This window comes from Zootoca vivipara, chromosome 12 (genome assembly GCF_965207765.1).
Source record: "Zootoca vivipara chromosome 12, rZooViv2.hap1.1, whole genome shotgun sequence".
Lineage (NCBI taxonomy): Eukaryota > Metazoa > Chordata > Lepidosauria > Squamata > Lacertidae > Zootoca > Zootoca vivipara.
In genome coordinates this window covers 29,588,584-29,600,963 of record NC_142595.1, presented here as the reverse complement: position 1 = coordinate 29,600,963, position 12,380 = coordinate 29,588,584, and the positions used below count along the sequence as shown (strand labels likewise).

The window sequence follows — 12,380 nt, the reverse complement described above, 5'->3', positions numbered from 1 at the left end:
GGAAATCTCTTTAATTATACCTTTTCAGAGAAGATTGCCTCAAACCCAACAGCTTTGATAAAGCATTTTTTATCTCCTTATTTCTCATGCTGTAAATTATTGGATTGAACAAGGGTGGGACAATGGTATAAAAAGGTAAAGGGACCCCTGACCATTAGGTCCAGTCGTGACCGACTCTGGGGTTGCGCGCTCATCTCACATTATTGGCCGAGGGAGCCGGCGTATAGCTTCCAGGTCATGTGGCCAGCATGACAAAGCCGCTTCTGGCAAACCAGAGCAGCACATGGGAATGCCGTTTACCTTCCCGCTGTAGCGGTTCCTATTTATCTACTTGCATTTTGACGTGCTTTCGAACTGCTAGGTTGGCAGGAGCTGGGACCAAGCAACGGGAGCTCACCCCGTCACAGGGATTCGAACCGCCGACCTTCTGATCAGCAAGCCCTAGGCTCAGTGGTTTAACCACAGCACCACCTGGGTCCCTAGGTGTACAATGGGGTATAAATGTCAACATACATACGTAAATGTATTATCAACATGCCATGGGATCTGACAAGCAAAAGTGTGAAAGATACAGCTGAGCTGAAGGAATGCAAGATAACCATTTAAAACAATGCAGATGTTGAGTTTGCATATATGAATCTATCAGGAAGATTTCACTTGAAATGATGCTCTGTTCCAGGAAATCTCTTTAATTATACCTTTTCAGAGAAGATTGCCTCAAACCCAACAGCTTTGATAAAGCATTTTTTATCTCCTTATTTCTCATGCTGTAAATTATTGGATTGAACAAGGGTGGGACAATGGTATACATCACAGTTAATGCAAAGTCCAGGTCAGATGGAGTTTTAGAGGGAAGCCTAAGGTACGCAAAAGATGGTGTGAAACAAAACACAGAGAAGACAACAAGGTGGGGTATGCAAGTGGAGAAGGCCTTTTTCCTTCCCTGTACAGAAGGGAGTTTCAGAACTGCAGTAAAAATGTGCACATAAGTGACAACAATGAAGACAAAACATCCAAACACAAATGCTATGCTCAGCAACAAGACTCCAATTTCTACTAGGTAGAGATTAGAGCAGGCAAGTGTAAGTAACTGTGGGATCTCACAGAAAAACTGATTGACAATGTTTGAACAGAAAGGGGTTGCAAAAGTTGCACTAGTGTGCATGACAGCATTGAGAAGGCCAGCAACCCACACACCACCAACCATTTTTTTGCAGGCTGCCCTGTTCATCACCATTTCATATTGTAAGGGATTGCAAATTGCAACATGGCGATCGTATGCCATGACTGTAAGAAGGGCGACATCAGATGATAAAAAGAAAAATAATGAAAGCACTTGAGCAACACATCCAGCATAAGATATGTGTCTGATATTCATGAGAGAATAGGCCATGGATTTGGGGATGGTGACTGAAACAGCCCCTATGTCCTGTATGGCCAGGTTCATCAGAAAGAAGTACATGGGAGTGTGAAGGTGGTGGTCAAAAGCTACAGCAGAGATGATGAGAAGATTCCCAAATACAGTTGCCAGGTACAATAACAGGAACAGAGAGAAGTGTAGAATCTGCAGTTCCCGTACAGCTGAAAACTCCAGGAGTAGAAATTCAGAGACAGAGGATTCATTGCCTATCTTTGCATTCATCATTAAAATGATTGCTGCTTCTAGAAGAAAACTGGAAGACAAGCATAGGTTTAAGTCCTCTTCTGATAACAAATATTTGTTATCCAATACTGATTTGGGTGTGGTTTTTGTGGGATGTAGATTTAAAAGAAAGAAGTGAAAAAAACGGTGTAATAATAAATCTTCATCTAAAGAAGAACTTAGCTTTCAACTCCATATAGATAATGCACCATTATCTTAAAATAAGTTACTGCTAAGTATTCTTTTTCCCCCCCTCCTGGGAATTATAGGAGTACAACGCTTCCCAAACAGTATAGAAATTTGTTCATGTATGCTACTACAGTGGCAAGAATATTATTTGCCCAAAAATGGCAAGAGGAAGTCTCGTGAAAGAATGGATACAAAAACTTGTGGACTATGCAGAAATGGTGAAATTTACTGGAAAAATAAAAAATCAAGATGAACTTTTTATAAAAGAATGGAAATGGTTTATTGAATATTTACAAACAAATTGTAAACAGATAAAGACATTGGCAGGATTACTATAATAAACTGCAGTTTCATAAGAGTATACAATTAAGGTAGATGAATAAAAGAATAAGTTAAGGTAATATAGAATATGCAGGAAATGATAAAAATAAATTCAAGGAACTGCAGAAAGATTCGAGTTTTGAATTGAAATGTATATAACTGAAAATCATGAATTAAAAAATAAAAATAAACTACTGCTGTTTCAAAAATAGTAGATGCTGCTAACCAGAATTACTTGGAGATGAATGTTGCCACTGCTGAAGTTCGGCCTCCATCCTTGGCATATTTTCTATCTATGTGGACGTCTGCAGAAAAAATGTGGAGAGGGCAGATGCCTCTTGCTATCATCTCCATATTTACAACACACATTTTGATAGTTATTACTTCGATTTTGATTACTTCGATTTTGCTACTGCTGCAGTTCAGCCTCCATCCTTGGCATATTTTCTGTCAAAACCTGTTGTAGCTTCTGAGGGCTGTACAAAGGAGCATGGAGTAGCAAAGCTATTATAATCCTCTCTCCATGAGGTTGCACATTTATGCAGTCCCACTGAGCAAAATTTGGCTTTGCTTGTCATGGAAACCAGGTCTCTGGTTTTTCTATGTGCAGTCGATATTAGGTTTCTGGAGAAACCTGGAAAAGGACAATTTCGCATTCTACACAATAGACTATAGCAGGGGTTCCCAACAAAATTTTCTCGAGGACCCCTCATCGAGCCGCTATTGTGACAAGGACCCCCATTAATTCCTAATCCTAAAATTAAAAAGTGAGAGCCAAATTAAGAGTCTTTTTATAAGAGTCCAGGGAGGAGGGAGGGGAATGGAGAAGACAGGGTACCTGCGCAGTAGCGCACAAATGAAGCCGACGCGCGCAAAGCATCTTGGGGAGGTGAGCGTTAGTAGAATGCACGTACTGCCTCTTTGCAAATCAGTAGTGTTTGTAAAGTGCCACTTAACGGCATACAGCAGAACTACTGCCTCATCTAATTCTAGTTTTGCGCTAGACTCTGCTCATGCAGGAAGCGGCCAAAACAAAAAATCTGTTATCATACGAAATATATTTAATATATTTTTTATTCTAATAGCATCTTGCGGACCCCTCTGGCATAGCTCGCGGACCTCTGGGGGTCCCCAGACCACCTGTTGGGAACCACTGGACTATAGTATAGTAGTATTGTCTGCATTTTGCTCTCCAAAAGCTATCCAGGTATCACTAATGCTATAAAAAATATAAACACCTTACTCTTTTCCTTTATAGAGAATAGATTTCCAGATGCAATTTCTTCATCACTTTAAGATGTTCTGTATTCTTCTAGCCACTCATGGAACATTTTATTTCTAAATCTCTCCCTGCTTTTCTTCTGAGACAGTCAAAATGTTTGTATACACTTGCAGAATGATGCTTTTACCATTGGGTGGAAATTATTATTATTATTCCATTTATGTTCCTGGGAGTTTGATCTCAAGAGCCCCAAACAAATTAGCAATTGTGTTTCTGGATGCTTGGACCCAGGAGTCCCACACAAAACAACCATGGTGGTTTTTTAAAGACTTTGCCCTATGGGTCTAACACAAATAATCAAGGCATGTAAATATACCATCCTGTTTCAAAACAACTTACTATATAATATTTAAAATACTTGTATGAGATATGACTAGCTCAGTATCCCTCCCCCACTGTGTTCCTCCTACTTCTGCCATTCTTTCCTCCCTTTTATAATATCTGAAGTAGATGCTTTCTGTTGCATTTGAATACTTGGCAATCTGAGTCCTGTATTTGATATGATCTTGAAGTTGCTTTTTTGTTAAAAGACCTTTGTGTCAGATGATACCATCATGCATTTTGACGGTCACCTTTGGTTGTAATGGGATTTGTGCTTATAACCCTGTGGCATAATACATTTTTTGTCTCCATTTCTTTTGTATCTGAGACTGAACTAGTATTAAGTCACAGTTCAGGTATTCTGCACATTGTAGTTTGGTCCTGAGTTTTCTATTGAACAAGAGCTCAGCAGGGGATTTTCCTTTTTCTAGTCACATGGTCCAGCCATTTTGTGATGCCAAATAAAGATCTGTTTGGAGTCAAAGGCGTTTTTCAGCAAATCCTTTGTACTTTTTAATTTGCTTTCATTGAGCCTACTATTCCAGTGGCATGCGGTGAAATTTCTCATAGGGGAACAGCTAGGGCCAGAGGCACTGACTTCCAAAGGGCATTGGGGGGGGGGGTCAATATCATGTGTGTGATGTTGTGATGTCCTGATGTCAGGCATGTGAGCATTGCACCTCCATCCCTCAGCTGGGCAGAAGCTTAGGTCACAATGTGGAGGTGGTGGTAGGGCTCTGACATGCTGCTGGAGCCCTCCTGTCTCATTCCAAAAGCCAGATGGGCTTTGGGAAGATGGCAGGATGGATGTTGGACCCATTGGAGCCTCGTACCTCCTTCCCTAAGCTGGGCAGAAGCTTCCTGGGCTTTGGAAAGGAGGCACCAGGGGAACATTTAGAGGACTAGCCTAGTCCCCTTAGTCCAATGACCGCACACCACTGCACTAGTCTGAAGCTATTGGGGTCTAGAATTTCTCCTTTAAATATTACCCCATCAGTTACCATGAGTTTAACTGTAGGATGAGTGTATGGACTTGACATTCTGTGGGCTGACCCGCCTGTAGAGATGGCCCATATAACCATCTGAAGAGCATTATTTTGCCCTATCTCAGTTCAGTCCATGCACTTGTAGAGACTGACAATTTTTAAACTGTCATTTGACCATAGCTGCCACGTTTTCCCTTTTCTCGCGAGGAAGCCTATTCAGCATAAGGGAAAATCCCTTTAAAAAAGGGATAACTTGGCAGCTATGCATTTGACACATACCACCTCACAGTTAGTGTCACTGCTTATCTCCACATAGATTTTACTTGGGGGCGGTGGGGGGATATCTGTAGTATTCTTTTTAAAATAATAATAATAATAACACAAAAAGATAAAACATTAAAAAAGAACATTTCTGCCCACCGTCTCCCCCCTCCCCCCACAAGTCCCCTTCTGCCACAAGTGGATCCTGCGGGTGTTGAGAGTCGAAGGTAGTCCATTTTAAGGCTGGTTTTGTCCCCACCCCCCTCTCCCCAGCTCCTGAACCCCCCACCACCACCACCAGGAGGCCCCGAGAAATAAGGAGAGATTGGGATAGGGAACCCCCCAATCATTTATATCTTTCAGCATAATAGACAGACAAACAAACAAATAAAAAATATATCAAATTCTTAATTTGTTAGACATTATATTTGTGACTTCCTCAGATCCCTTCTTCCTGATTTTCATGATTCTTAAATATAATTATGGCGGGTTTCTTATTCTTATTTCCTATTCTAATTCTTAAAACTCAACATTATTTTCCTCCTTCTTCGTGCCACCTCCCCACAGGTCCCCTCCTGCCACAAGGGGCACCCATGAGGTACGACACTCCAAGGGAGGTCTAATTTGTAATTGGGTTTCCTTCCACCCCTCCCTCCCCCCAAAGCCCCCCCTGCCACCAGAGGTTTCAGGTCGATAGGGAGGGAGATATGTGGCTATCCACCCAACTACCTGTCTAAACATAACTTTGCTACTCCACAAATCTAAAATTTCTTTCCCCCAGCCCTTCCTCTACCCCCAAGAAATATCAATTATTACATATTATTAAGATCTCTAACCAAACATCTTAACATTATTCTCTTAAACACCCTCTTCTTCCCACCGGAGTCTTTCCCCCGTTGGTACAGCATATCCTTCATCCAGCCAAGATTTCAGAACCGTTTTTCAGCCAGACTAAATTACCAATTTACCACTTTTTTCAGCCCACACCAAGTCTTTCCCAAATCAAACTTCCAGTCTCTGTGTTCCCCTCCCTCTGCTTTTCCCACCCCTCAATCTCACTTCTCTCTTTTCCATTTTCCTCAGTCTCCCCATTTTCAAATATCATTATCCATTGGGGGGGGTGATGCTTCTCCTCAAGGATTGCTTTCTCACTTAAATTCCAAAAGCTGCTAGTGTTGGTACTCTTATATTCATCTTCTTCTTCTTCCACCTTTTGTTGAGCATCATCCTCTTCTTGATTTTTGAGGTCCCTTTCCTTTTCAAAAATGTTGTCTTGGTCCTGATCATAATCCACTGTATTCGTCAACGGTGAACTAAGTTGTTCCTGTCCCTTTAAGAGATCTCTCATTTCTCCCAGAATTTCCAAGTAGTTTAAAACAGTCTGCCGGAAGGCTGCTGAGTAGGTTGTTGACATTCTTTCTTAACCACAAGCAGAATGGAGATTAGAAGACAGTAGACACTGGAAATTTCCTTCCTTGAGAACGGTTACCTCCATCTTGGCTAACCTTTTTTCAAAGTCTTTAACATCTTCCAATATCAAATAGCGTCCTTAACAAAAATTTCTCCTTTCCCTTTTTGACAGCTGTCAAATTTATTTCTTAATAGCCTTGCTGCTCCTCGTAGGGTGCCGGCTCCAAGGTCAAGAAGGGGTTAAAAAGGCTTTCTTTCTTTGGAGTTTTTGAAACTGTCCTTCTCCCTTTCGGCTTTGGGATATTTTCGCACCTCTAAAGTCCACAGTAGGAAGAGATCGACTTCCATTTTTTAAAACTCTTCCTAAAATTCCGATTAAATTCTGATAAATCCAATTAGAGATTTCACTTACTTTGTCCAAATCTTTTGTTTCTTTAGAAGAATCTGCCGCTTGCTGGTAGAAGACTCGGGGCTTCGCTACTCGGAGGTGACGGTGGTGCCCAAAATGGCTCCCGCGACTCCACTCCGCTGGCTCACGGCCGGTTCTACTGAACCTCCCGGGCAGCGAAGGAATCGCCAAGTTTCGGAGCTCAGCTGGGCTGCTAAGCCCCCGGGACGCTCTTCCCGGGGTTCTTTTGGGGAATCCGTGCGTCCCGCGGATTTTCCCCCCTCCGCGATGCCAGAGACCTCGGAGCTCGAGGTCTCTGCGTCTTCTTTCCAGCGTGGCAGACCGGAAGTCTGGATATCTGTAGTATTCTTGAGGGCCTTGCTTGCAATGGTGACTAAGAGTTTGTGATCTGTTCTGCTAATATTGGTCTCACATATAGAAAAGTGTCAATTGTTTTATATTCAGCACCTCTTTTTCTATTTGTGACCTGATAGTTTTCTAAAAATTTCTGTAGTCATTAATCACATTCTGTGATAGTACTACCCCAAGTAAGGATTTCATATACAGTATATATTGTTAGGGTGCCAGCAAGTAGGCACACTGAAGAGCAGCAGACAGGGTCGGATAAGCCAAGGTCAACAGTCTGGTCAGAGCCAGTTGAAGTCAGACAGTTACGTGTGAGTCAAGAGTAGCCAAGGTCAGTTAAAGCCAGAAGTCCAAAAGCCGGGGTCAGGAAAGCCAGATCAAGATTACAGGAACCAAGGACAAGATGAGCGAGGCAACTAGGCACTTCAGTACGACGTTGCAAACACTGAGGAGTGGCCAGCCGACCTCTCTCTTAAGTAGCAGGTTCCCTCCCCCGCTTTTATGAGCTGCAGCTGTTTCTAATTTCAGCCGGCGTTTTTCAGCTCTGCGTTCCTTTGCAGAGAAGGGAGGGGGGAGGGGCTATCTGATAACCTGCCTGACTGGGGCCTGGTTCTGGATCGACTTGTTGCTGCAGTTCTGATCTTCCCTCCTCCCTGTCAGATTGCTCTTCTTCCGAGGAGTGCCTCCACCAGTCTTCCCCAAGTGTGAATTCCTCAGATTCCTCTGTGGGGGCTTGCCTCTGTGGGGCTTGTCAGGGGGAGCTAGCCACCACTCCTCCTTGTCTGTCTCAACCCTGACATATATCTTAGTGTTTTCCTTTAAAAATGTGATATATAGTCTTGTGGGTATACAGTGGTACCTTGGTTTAAGTACACAATTGGTTCCGGAAGTCTGTACTTAACCTGAAGCGTACTTAACCTGAAGCAAACTTTACCATTGAAAGTAATGGAAAGTGGATTAATCCATTCCAGACGGTCCGTGGAGTACTTATACTGAAGCGTACTTAACCTGAAGCGAACTTTCCCGTTGAAAGTAATGGAAAGTGGATTAATCCGTTCCAGACGGGTCCGCGGACTACTCAACCTGAAGCGTACTTAATCTGAAGTATGAGTGTAATTGGTTCCAGAAGTCCGTACTAAACCTGAAGTGTACTTAACCTGAAGCAAACTTTCCCATTGAAAGTAATGGAAAGTGGATTAATCCGTTCCAGATGGGTCCGCGGAGTACTTAAACTGAACGTACTCAAACCAAAGCGTACTTAAACCAAGGTATGACTGTAATATGAACAATCGGGAAAATTGCACAGTGCTTGGGCTCCTGTCTTAAGGTGTAAATACCCCATGTCTAGATGTTCTGAGATAAGGGTGCCAGGTGCACTTTGTTACCATGGCAACAGCAAATGAGGTTAAGTGTATAATATAATATAATTACCGTTTCTAAACAGCACACTATATAATATTTAAAATAATAATACTGTATTGCTACATAAGTCTGTCTGGAACCTTCTGGTTTCAACTGGACTTTCTCAGACTCATTTCTTTCTTTCTTTTTAAAATATTGTTTTTATTTATTTTCATGGTACAGAGAGTTGTGTGAGTTATGACTGGCTAAGTGTTCCCTGCTCCATTCCCTACCTTCTGCTGTGTTTTGGTCAATGCTCTAAATTTCACCCAGGTGTTTATTTTGTGAACTGCCATGAGCGCTTGTGATGACGGGTGGTATTTAAATCCAACAAATAGTAAAATAATAACAATAACTTTAAGGAAATACCATAGTGTTCCACAAGAAAGAAAAAAAGATGGAAGGGTATCCTTGAAGCCACCATTTGCAATGTAGACAAGGGATTTGTGATCTGCTTCTGTTAATATTGGTCTCCCATATATAAATGTGTGGACTTTTTTGACATTCAAATAGAAGGGCCAGCACCTCTTTTTTCTATTTGTGCATGGTTGCTTTTGGGGTCGGTGAGAGGCCTTGTAGCACATAGTACCTGCCTCCAGAGTGTCCATGCTTTTGTGGGATTTAATGTGTATCAATGCTGACTTGGGTTGCCCTTGGCAAAATATAGTGACTGACAATCTAATAAATAAATTAACAATTTAACAATCAAAGCAGTTCCTATGCCTTCTCTGAGGCAACTATGGGCAGTTCATAATCAGACTAACTATTGTGTTCAAATCTTTACACTATGTTAGCATACCATGTCTACAGAGCATGAAGTTCTTTTCATTTATTCATAAAGATTCATAAAGATTCCATACATTTGAGTACTTCTAGAAACATTGCAAGGAACATGTGCCACTGGTCTTTTTGGCTATATTATTTAGATTTTATATACATCGTTCACTTTGCCCATTCCTCAAAATACATAAGGGTACCTCTGTTCAATGTGAAGGTCTTTTGTTTGGCATATTGTGCGTCATCTTTAAATGAATTCCACAGTATAGCAAGTTTTTGCTCTAAGCAACGGTTCTATATTCACATACACTTTCACAAATAGGATGAACTCTATCAGTTCTGGGAAGCTGACCTCCATTCCACTTTGTGGAATTACTTACCCTTATATTTTCCCAAAGGATGTGGTTTTTAAAAAAGATGTTGTGAAATTATGTCATGGCCACTGTGTCAGACTCACCACTAAGGTTGGGACAAATTTCCTGGGTATCTAAAAGATACAACACTCCCCAGTAAAAAATCACTGGGGACATGTGTTTTAACTCTTTGTCAGTAAAAAAAAAAACAGCCAGGTGTTCTGCTTATAAGAAGGATGCCCTGGGTCCACCTATCTCCCACCAAAGGCTCAAAGTAATGAGGAGGCACTTCTGCTACAAAGATAGACTTTTATATATTTACATTCATTGAGGATTCAAACTTAAGAGTCACTCTCTTAAGGCACAACACTTCATTTTAGAAAGGTTACTTATGTGGGTTGCAATAGTTTCAGGCAAAAACTCTTTAGAGAGAACTTTTAAGCCTCAGTTAGCATTCTTGTTTAAAACTAGTCTCAGGACAGACTATTTCCAACTAAATTGGATATTTGTGTCACTGCCTAGCAAGAATCTCACAGCCCCTTCTAAAGTTTCTCCCTTAGCTTCAGCTAAGCAGATTGGGTTGCCCTCCAAAACAGGTGGCACTGTGGGTTAAACCTCAGAGCCTAGAGCTTGCTGATCAGAAGGTCGGTTGTTCAAATCCCCGAGACGGGGTGAGCCCCTGTTGCTCAGTCTCAGCTCCTGCCAACCTAGCAGTTCGAAAGCACATCAAAGTGCAAATAGATTAATAGGTTAAATAGGCAAATAGATTAATAGCTAAGGATCATGGGAGTTGTAGGCCAAAACATATGGAGGGCCGCAGTTTGGGGATGCCTGGCCTAGAGCTTGCTGATCAGAAGGTCAGTTGTTCAAATCCCCACAACGGGGTGAGCCCTCGTTGCTCAGTCTCAGCTCCTGCCAACCTAGCAGTTCGAAAGCACATCAAAGTGCAAGTAGATTAATAGGTACCTCTACAGCAAGAAGGTAAACGGCGTTTCCATGTGCTGCTCTGGTTCGTCAGAAGTGGCTTTGTCATGCTGGCCACATGACCTGGAAGCTGTATGCCGGCTCCCTTGGCCAATAACGTGTGATGAGTGCCACAAGCCCAGAGTCGGTCACAACTGGACCTAATGGTGAGGGGTCCCTTTATTTTGTACCTTTACCTAAAGCTAATGCATAAATCTAATCTGAACAGGTCTTTCTCACCCCAGGTTCCTAAACAAGGGCTCATCCACACTTTTGCTTCTTCTATAGCTAGAAACTAATGATGTGAGTGGTCTGCTTTCACTGCTCCATTTCCCAGGAAAACCCACTCTTTAGCTTAAAATAGAAAGAAATGACAATCCACAGAAAAGCTGATTGCCTGATGAAAGCAGTGGGACAAGAGAAAGGGTAGGCATGCACTAAATGACAAACAGTCCCTCTCTAAATGTATGATTTACAAGCTGTGTGATCAGAGATCATAGCTGCCAAGTTTTCCCTTTTCTCGCGAGGAAGCCTATTCAGCATAAGGGAAAATCCCTGTAAATAAGGGATAACTTGGCAGCTATGTCAGAGATGCAAAATTATTAATAGTACATTTAAGGTGAAGGAACACAAGATGTCATTGTGACACCCGGCAGATTTTGAGTCTGCATATCAAAATTTATCTAGAAGCTGTAACTTGTTGTGATACCTCCGTAGATCGCTATGCTTATACCTACAGAGAGAAATGGAACCTTTTCAGGAAAAGCCTGGAAAAGATATTCATAGAAGAGTGCTTCACACCCAATAGCTTTGATACAGCACTTTTAATCTCTTTATTTCTCATGCTGTAAATTATTGGATTGAACATGGGTGGTACAATGGTATACATCAAAGTTATTGCAAAGTCACCATCAGATGGAGTTTTTGAAGGAGGCCTAAGGTAAGCAAAACATCCTGTGAAACAAAATAGGGAGAAGACAACAAGGTGAGGTATGCAAGTGGAGAAGGCCTTTTTCCTTCCCTGAAGAGATGGAACGTTCAAAACCACAGTAAAGATTTGTACATAAGTGACAACAATGAAGACAAAACACCCAGAAACAAGTATTATACTCACCACTATAGCTCCAATTTCCGTTAGGTAGAAGTTTGAGCAAGCAAGTGTAAGTAACTGTGGGATCTCACAGAAAAACTGATTGACATTGTTTGAGCAGAAAGGGGTTGCAAAAGTTGCACTAGTGTGCATGACTGCATTGAAAATTCCAGCAACCCACACACCAGCAACCATTTGTTTGCAGGCTGCCCTGTTCATCACCATTTCATATTGTAAGGGATTGCAAATGGCAACATAGCGATCGTACGCCATGACTGTAAGAAGGGCGACATCAGATGATGCAAAGAAAAAGAATGAAAGCACTTGAGCAATGCATCCAGCATAAGATATGTGTCTGATATTCATGAGAGAATTGGCCATGGATTTGGGGATGGTGACTGAAGCAGCCCCTAGGTCCTGTATGGCCAAGTTCATCAGAAAGAAGTACATGGGAGTGTGAAGGTGGTGGTCAAAGGCTACAGCAGAGATGATGAGAAGATTCCCAAATACAATTGCCAGGTACAATACCAGGAAGAGAGAGAAGTGTAGAATCTGCAGTTCCCGTACAGCTGAAAACTCCAGGAGTAGAAATTCAGAGACAGAGGATTCATTGACAATATTTGCATTCAT

The 12,380-nt window shown here is 41.9% G+C and overlaps 2 protein-coding genes across 2 annotated transcripts; both read right to left on the bottom strand.

Annotated features, from left to right (window-relative positions):
- Positions 1-688: 688 nt before the first annotated feature.
- On the bottom strand, positions 689-1,660 carry LOC118079424 (olfactory receptor 14A16-like). Its single transcript, XM_060281165.2, has one exon. It carries the CDS (start codon positions 1,643-1,645, stop codon positions 689-691), a length of 957 nt encoding a protein of 318 aa, XP_060137148.2. The 5' UTR covers positions 1,646-1,660.
- Positions 1,661-11,393: 9,733 nt separating this feature from the next.
- LOC118078439 (olfactory receptor 14A16-like) lies at positions 11,394-12,380 on the bottom strand. The gene has a single exon (XM_060281164.2). The coding sequence runs from the start codon at positions 12,378-12,380 to the stop codon at positions 11,394-11,396; it is 987 nt and encodes a 328-aa protein (XP_060137147.2).

What these genes read in the sequence shown, in the direction of transcription:
- LOC118079424 (XM_060281165.2), bottom strand. Translation starts at nt 1,645, where the DNA reads ATGATGAATGCAAAGATAGGCAATGAATCCTCTGTCTCTGAATTTCTA.
- LOC118078439 (XM_060281164.2), bottom strand. Translation starts at nt 12,380, where the DNA reads ATGAATGCAAATATTGTCAATGAATCCTCTGTCTCTGAATTTCTACTC.